The sequence below is a fragment of the Anopheles aquasalis genome, chromosome 2 (assembly GCF_943734665.1).
Source record: "Anopheles aquasalis chromosome 2, idAnoAquaMG_Q_19, whole genome shotgun sequence".
NCBI lineage: Eukaryota > Metazoa > Arthropoda > Insecta > Diptera > Culicidae > Anopheles > Anopheles aquasalis.
The window spans coordinates 3,710,001-3,717,500 of record NC_064877.1 but is presented as its reverse complement, the minus strand read 5'-3'; the positions used below and the strand labels follow the sequence as shown (position 1 = coordinate 3,717,500).

At 52.7% G+C, this 7,500-nt stretch overlaps 3 protein-coding genes across 3 annotated transcripts in view; 1 reads left to right on the top strand and 2 right to left on the bottom strand.

Annotated features, from left to right (window-relative positions):
* Nucleotides 1–2,403, bottom strand: part of LOC126570431 (uncharacterized) — a 3,600-nt gene extending 1,197 nt beyond the window's left edge. Inside the window, exons 1-2 of the mRNA XM_050228172.1 lie at nucleotides 2,326–2,403; nucleotides 1–2,263 (exon numbers count right to left, since the gene is read on the bottom strand). The exon at nucleotides 1–2,263 is cut by the window's left edge and continues 771 nt beyond it. Coding sequence (XP_050084129.1) covers nucleotides 1–2,263; nucleotides 2,326–2,403 — 2,341 coding nt within the window. The remainder of the gene's footprint in view (nucleotides 2,264–2,325) is intronic.
* Nucleotides 2,404–2,509: 106 nt separating this feature from the next.
* On the top strand, nucleotides 2,510–3,791 carry LOC126571475 (uncharacterized). The gene is made up of 3 exons (XM_050230006.1): nucleotides 2,510–3,095; nucleotides 3,171–3,447; nucleotides 3,526–3,791. The coding sequence occupies exons 1-3, from the start codon at nucleotides 2,649–2,651 to the stop codon at nucleotides 3,780–3,782; spliced, it is 981 nt and encodes a 326-aa protein (XP_050085963.1). The 5' UTR covers nucleotides 2,510–2,648; the 3' UTR covers nucleotides 3,783–3,791.
* Nucleotides 3,792–3,887: 96 nt separating this feature from the next.
* LOC126571474 (protein purity of essence) overlaps nucleotides 3,888–7,500 on the bottom strand; it is a 17,651-nt gene continuing 14,038 nt past the window's right edge. The window contains exons 7-8 of the mRNA XM_050230005.1: nucleotides 4,380–7,500; nucleotides 3,888–4,304 (exon numbers count right to left, since the gene is read on the bottom strand). The exon at nucleotides 4,380–7,500 is cut by the window's right edge and continues 5,690 nt beyond it. Coding sequence (XP_050085962.1) covers nucleotides 4,156–4,304; nucleotides 4,380–7,500 — 3,270 coding nt within the window. The 3' untranslated portion in view covers nucleotides 3,888–4,155. The remainder of the gene's footprint in view (nucleotides 4,305–4,379) is intronic.

Below are 7,500 nucleotides of genomic sequence, written 5' to 3'. Positions count from 1 at the left end.
CTGTCGCTTGTTCCTGTTGCAGGTGCACAAAGGATATGGGTACGAGACGATCTTGCCGCTCCAGTGTCAGTTGCTCGTGATTCTGCTGAATACGTCTATCGTTATCCAGTGCTAAAGTGAACGACTGTTGTTCCGGTGTCGCTTCATCATCACTGAGCTCCCATTCCGTTTCGCTTTCATACGTTCCGGAGCCTCGACCCTCGGTCTCCTCTTCGCGAAAGATCGCATGATCATAGTTGAGCATGGTGAGCAATATGGTCCAGTGAAAAATCTTTCTGAACCGGTCCACGAACCGTTTCGTAGCCTCCTGATACTGCTGCTCATTGGGTTCTTTCAGCGGTGCCTCCTGCGATGGTTGGGTGATCGAGCTGGAGTTAGCATTGAGGCAGACACCTCGCAACCCTATCACAGTGTTATAGCTTGGTGGAAGCCAACAGAACAGTGCATCGGAGGGAAGCGTACTGAGTCTCAGCTCGGCCCGCAATTTGGCTTCCAGCTCGTACCACTGGAGCGGTGATTGTATGACGGTGAACATTCTAGATACCTCCGGTTGCTCCAGAATTTTGTTCGTTGCGACGGTTTTCGAACAAGCGATTTGTTCGTAAAACCCTTCGAGCATGTGCAGCAAGATCTTTACACCTGTGAACACGTGCTTCCGGCGCATGGTGATTTTCAGATGGTTTCCAAAGCTGTAATGGTAACTGAACTTCATCTTTTCGTACAACGATCGCTCACTGGCCGTGTTGAGATTCGCGTAGAACGATCCTTTTTGTGCTTTGGCCATGGTGCTAGCTTTGCCGCATATGATTTTAGCCCAATTCTCATTAGTCACCGTGGTGGACAGCTTACGCTGATCTCTACGCGGCACATCCTCCAGCTTCGCACCCGGATTTTTCTCCAGAAAGCGCACAATGGTGTAGTAGCGCGTGCGACAGCTGAACCGCGAATGATTCCCCAGCGAATTGGCACAATGTGCCCACGATATGGTTTTCGCATCCACTTCCGCCCGATGCTCGTCAATGTAGTCCATTAACCGTTGGTCTTCCTCGAGTGACCAGGTGGCCCGTTTATTAACATAGCGCAGCGTATTCCGGTACCGTGCCTGAATCTGGCGCGTCGTACGTCCTAGCAGCATGCCGTCCGGAAAGAAACGGAAATTCTCACCGAACCGTTGTACGTATGCAATGATGACGCAGTCCTCCTCCGGGCTGAACTTTATGTTTCGTAGTGGCTGCTTCAGCGTAAACATGTAGCGCGTGTACACTTGCGTCTTGTTTCGGTAAGGCATATTCTCGACCACCTTGTTCCACACGATGACCTTGCCGATGCGGTTTTTCTCCACCAAATCTATCAACCGTTGGTCCTCTTCGGCCGTCCAGGGCATCTTGGCGTTCTTTGCCATCGCCGAGAGGTTCGTCTGAAAGTGCGTCAAACACTGATATGGTGATCGGCCATCGATGCGCTGAGCTATCTTTTCCCAGTCCTGGTAGCCATACTCCTGGCACGCTTGCTCCAGCAGGGTTTCTTCTTGCGATTCCCAGTTACAGCGTCGAATTCCAGGCTTGAGATAGTTGCTCCACATCCCTTCGCAAGCGGCTGCCGTATGGCGCTGTGATACGGCCACGTTCGATACCTGCAACCAGTCCACCGTAAATGTTTCTCCACCGTAGCTACCATCGAACGTGCAAGCCTTCGCCCAGAGGGCATCGATTGATAGCGCTACCAGCGATTGCTGGTCCTGCTGAATCTGCTGGCTTTTCCTGGGATTGTTGCACTGCTTCGCCTGTAGGCTGAGCTCTCGCGCAAGGAACTCCTTCGCCTGGGCTGCCACCGCTTTTTTCACCGACAGCTTATCGTTCACCGTCCACATCGTGTCCGTGGCTTCAAACAGATCCAGCGGGAAAAACTCCTTCATCACGTTCTTCCGATAGAGGTAGTCCTCATTGTGCGGCCCGGGATACAGCGAGTGATCCTTGAAGAATGGCTGTCCACAGATGTATCCCCCAACTCGCGCCCTTCCCCGCTTTCTCGCATTACCCTCGCCAATACTCCGCTGGTAGTTATAGTCATCGATCTTCAGCTCGACGATACGCAAACGCTCTTGGCACTGGTAGACCATCGCTTGCAATTTCGATCTCATCAGCTTCAACTTTTGCTGGAACTGCTGGTTCAACTTGATCGCGTTGGCCGTGGAAATGTCCACATTTTCGTGGATGATCTGCTCTACCTCCGTGGTATAGTTGAACGGGTTGTCGGCGTTTTCCTGCAACAAACAAAATACCGATTGAGATCGTGCTGACCTTTGGGTCTGGTTGAACGGCAAACCTCATTCCAGTAACACTCCGTCTCCGACTCGGATTCCTCCAAACTGGACTCTTCTGCATCTTCACTTTCACTCGACATGATCTGGCCGCTCCAAACAACGACGCCGGTTCCTAGGCAAGATCTTTGTTGGGATGCTGCGGCGTGACGTTTGTTTTGTTTACGTTTCAGTACAGTACGAGGGACATATGGACACAGTAGCCGCAGAGCAGAGCAGAGGTCTATATCTCCAGAATAGCTAGTGAAGGCCCAGGAAGCTGGATTGAATAGCCGTACTGCAGAAAAACCTCACTGAAGGAGAAGAAGAAGAAGAAGTACAGTACGAAATGGCGCAACGAGAAGCAGCCGGAAGTTTGTCGGAAACCAACGTAATTATCACGCATTTGATCAATCCGCACTGCTTCTGGTACAGACCGGAGTCCACATACGCCAAGGACCACGATTATCAACAATTTTCGGAGGCTCTGAATGAACACTGTGAACGCCTGTACGGACGACTTTTTGCTGGGCAGCCGGCACACGGAGGGACGATCCTACGGACGAAAGCACTAGCAGCCGTTTACCATGTGGCACAGCAGCGTTGGGTGCGGTGTGAGGTGGATGAGGTTGTGATTGGTCTGGATGGAAAAGCGACGTATCAGCTCTGGGCACTGGACGAAGGACTGCCAATAAAATCGACCCCGGAGTATGTCCGAGTGCTGCCCTCAAGGTTCGAAAGCGCACCACCGCAGGCCATGCGTGGTGCTATTGCTAACATTCTTCCAGCCAGCAAAGTAGGCACACCGGATACCATCTAGTCCCTCAGCTGAACAGGCGCTAATGCGATCCGGGTTTCCTTTTAATTGCAGCGCCGGAATGGCTTGGGACTGCAGGCTACTCTATTGCCATGCAACAAATGGTATGCCGGTGCCGGTGCAGTATCGATGCTCCAGACTATGGTGGAAGGTGCGCTCAGTGTTTCGCTGGTATGCAACGGCGGCACAGCAAAGGTGGAAGATGAGACGATCCACTTTGCCGAAATGACCATCACCATGCCCCGTTTCGAACCGTTCAACGTAGTAGACGTGCTAGCCAAAGCCTGCTCGGAGCAGATGATTCGGTGTTCCAGCGAGGAGTTTGTAAAGCGTAAGTAGCAGCTGCCACATGAAAAGGGCCCCTTAACAGTCTCCTCAAATGCATAATCTACCTGCATCCTTTCCTCAGGGTTTCCCAAGCTACAAACATTCACCATTAGACGATACCTGAACAACGATGGGCATGACAAAATGCCCGTACAGAGTGCGAACACGAATCCGTTAAGGACAAATCAACGACCGATTGTCCACCAGGGAACCGTGCTCAGGACATTGCCGGATTCGGAAGCAGTAACCAAAGTAAACGACTGGTTGAACAGTAACATGACCACTGGGGCAGATGGGCAGGGACGGTTGTATGCAACAACAAAACAATGGCAGAGTTGATTCAATACCCGAAAGCCCCCCCGAAGAATATATTTGAACAAAAGCCACCTTTGTTCCGAGTCGCTTGAACCTGTTTTATCTGAAGTTAATAAAACAAACTAACTCTACTTGGAGTAATACATGAAATTTATTAAATATGTGGATTAATATAAGCTAATGCTTTCTTGAATAATGTATAGTTGTTATGCTGTGTTAAATTCGGGGGTCGCTTGCCCCTCGCTGTGCCCAAAAAGCGTCTTGTGCTAGCTTCCATTTAGGAAAGTTGCTCGATTTGGAAACACACATAATTGCAATGAAAAAATGGTTGAAATATTGAATAATTTGCCAGCGTACGCGGCTTCTGCTAATCAGCGTGCTGCTTGTATGTGATAAGTTATTCGCCTCCGGTTGCTCCACTACTGGTACCGGCGCTTGCTCCTCCGCCGCTGCTGCTGCTGCCGCTACTAGAACTTCCCGGTGATGGTAGTGCCTGAAGCAGTTCTTCGATCCATCCATCGGGGTTCTCAATGTCTCCCAGCAATCCTGTGTGGAACGAGAAATCGTTTGTTACTCAATGATACCGATAAACTGTGGCCATAAAAAAAAGCCGGAACATACCTGCAACATCACAAAACTCGCCAAAGGAAGCACACGGTAGGTACTCTTCGGTGAACGTTTGCAGCGTGTTGTCGGCGGACTTGAGCAGCGACTCATCATTGCGTCGTATGTAGTTGAACAGCGAGATGGGCCAATCTTCGTCCTTCGGTGTGGTGACGGTGCGGAACGCGTCGCGATAAATCAGATCGATTAGTCCCCAGAACATGAGGTACGGTTTGTAGATGCTGTAATCCTTCGGTCGCTTGTCACTCGGCGCCAGGAACTTACAGACCGTGTTGGGGCTCACGTGACGCGCATGACCGATGGCGATCAGTCGTCGCAAATGCACCAGCTTGTGGCGCGTCCATAGTTCCGGTGTGTGCAGGGCCAGCGACATCGTGAGCAGATACAGCGGACCTTCCGCCTCATACGCACACTCGAGCCAACGTTCCGAGGGTTTCAGAGCGATGAACGCGCTGAGAATCATCTCTTCGCGGGAGTACGACCGTGAGGAGAGCAACGTGTACAGTCCATAGAACAGCAGATACGCCACCAGATGCATGTTTGACTGTGGACCACCACCTCCGGCATCTTCATGGAAGCTCTTCTCCTGAGCAAAGCGCCACAGCAACAACTTGAGATCGTGCATCGAGCTCGAGAAGGTGATCTCACAGCGTTGCGTGCACTCCTGCATATAGTTGTTGTGGCGTGCCATCGAGGAAGAGAACGATGATTCACTTACGTCCGGTCCCCAGAGCGGCAACAGACCGTTGCAGCGCGTGTTGGCATTCTGCAGCGAGGCACTCTCCCATTCATCGCGCGAACGGGCCAATCGAATCGCGTTCATATGACAATCGACGTGCACAACGTTAAAGTGCGTCACTGTCGTATAGCCAACCGTCTTCTTCTGCTTCATCTCGTAATCCTCCACATTGGCACGCTTGGTGAAGGTGTAGATACCAAGCACCTTGTTGGGCTGGCAGGCATAGCCTTCGCGGCAAATGAAACACGACAGTCCCGTCTCTTCGCGTAGCTTCTCGATTTGCGACAGAATCTCACCCTTGGCCGTGACCTGACCCTTCTCGTTAGTACGCATACCCAGCGCATCGAGCTGCTTCTCGCGTGTGGCCATCGCCAGACGCTTCTTTTCGGCGCGCGTGAAATCGCGCACCTCCTGCACGCGCTTGGCCGTGGCCGGTTCCGTGCAGAGCGCTTCGAGCAAATTCTCGGCCAACGAGCCCACATGCTCATCGCTCGAGACCTGTTCCAGCCGATGGATAATCGGTATGATGTCCTTCGCTACAGCCAACTGAGTCGCTTCGTGCTTCGTCGCCAACCCGGTCAGGAAGCGCAGGATGTATTTCAGTGAGGCACGAGAGATGAATTCCTTCAGTTCGTCCGAGTCGGTTCGCAGCAGCGTCGGTTTCACGCACGGAGCGTGCGAACGGATGTACTCCAGGGCACGGTCGACTATTCCGAGCCCCATGATGTAATCCTTCAGGGTGCCTCCGATTGAATTGTGCTCGATGCCCGTCGTCAGCACGCAAAACAGTTCCATCTTGAACTCTTCCTCCGCCGTACGTTCCCCATCGAACTGATCGAAATCGAATATGGCCCGGAAGTGCTCGCACAACAGGGCCATCTTGATGTCGTTGCCGTAGACGAGCGCGGCCAGTACACGGATCAGATGCCGCAGTACGGACGGGTTGTAGCGAACATTCGAGCAATTCGTGCACGATAGCAACGCCTGCACGTACTCCGGGCCACCGAAAGTAAGCGAGAACTGCAGGAACGAATCAAGAGTGTCGGAGGAAGCTTTCGAAAGGATCGTTTCCATGATCTCAAGCAGCTGTTCCGTAACGGCGGACTGCTGGGCATCACTTTCGCTACTCTGCAGACAAAGCTGTAGCACCTTGAGCAAAGTATTGATTGCGCCAAGTTCCGGCTGACAGAGCACTTCCTGGCACCGGCGTACCTTCACGCTAAGCAAGAACAACTTCAGCAACACCTGCAGCAGCGTCCGTGACTTGGACACGTTCTGCAGACTGCCGATGCGATCCAGCATTACCTTCAAACCGTCGCAATCGGCCAACACGTTCGCCATGCGGTACAGCTGCTCGTTGTCCACCTCTTCCTTGCTCTTGGCATTCAGTGTTTCGATAAACTCTTCCGTTGCATCGCCGAGCAGACCACGCATACGGTACACGATGCGCATTCCATCCCGATCGCCACCCTCCTGTAGCCACACCTTCTTGTACACCTCCTTTACCGGCAGGTCCAGACTGATGATCTTGTTGTGCACCAGTAGCTCCATGCCATTATCATCATCCAGCAGCGCTACCAGTTCGCAATCGATACAGATCTTGTTCTTGACGTCTCTCATCAGCGGTCCCAGGCCGGCCTCATTCGAGGAGTACGGATTGCCCAACATCCGGCCCTGCAGGTAGTCCTCCTGCTGCGGATCTTTCTCGAGCGTCAGGAAGAACTCGCCGACATCGTTCTCCTCCGGGTGGATGATCGAGCAGAGACGCTCGAACATGAACACGGGCGTCTTAACGTCGCTCGTCGGCGTCCGGCGGACGGTATCGATGCACACGGCCATAAATGCGGCCGTTTCCTCCTCCGTACCCGTCGTCATCTCTTCCAGCATTTCCAGCAATTTGTTCTGGGCATCATCGATCAGACGCGTTCGTTGTACGATCAGCTTACACAGATCCAGATAGCCCTGCAGCACCGGTCCGAGCAGCTTACCCTTGTAGGTTTTGCGGATTTGCGCATTATCCAGGAACACGGCCATCAGTTCGACAAGCTGCCGCAGGGCGTATCCCTGCGCCAGGTCCGTCGACAGAGTCGTCTCTTCGAGACAATGGATCTTTTCGATCTCCACGGTGACGAGCTGCACCAGCAGTGTCAGTACACCGTTCAGCGCCAGGTACTGGCGTGATGGACACTCGTCCGCTATCAGACGGTATACGGTAAGGAACTCACCGCTAGCTTCGCCACTCTCGCCGACGTAACGCAGGAAGCCAGTTAATAGGTTCAGCATTTCTCGCTTTCGTTCTACCGTGCGGCTAAGCGAAGCGATCAGTGCACAAGCCATCGTACGGCCTAGCCGTGAGTTGGTGTTAAACAGTATCGGTTG

Excerpts from the sequence above, each read along its gene's own strand:
- LOC126571475 (XM_050230006.1), top strand. The coding sequence starts at position 2,649 with ATGGCGCAACGAGAAGCAGCCGGAAGTTTGTCGGAAACCAACGTAATT. Across the intron at positions 3,096-3,170 it reads ACATTCTTCCAGCCAGCAAA|CGCCGGAATGGCTTGGGACT; the intron begins GTAGGCACACCG and ends TTTTAATTGCAG. Across the intron at positions 3,448-3,525 it reads CAGCGAGGAGTTTGTAAAGC|GGTTTCCCAAGCTACAAACA; the intron begins GTAAGTAGCAGC and ends TCCTTTCCTCAG.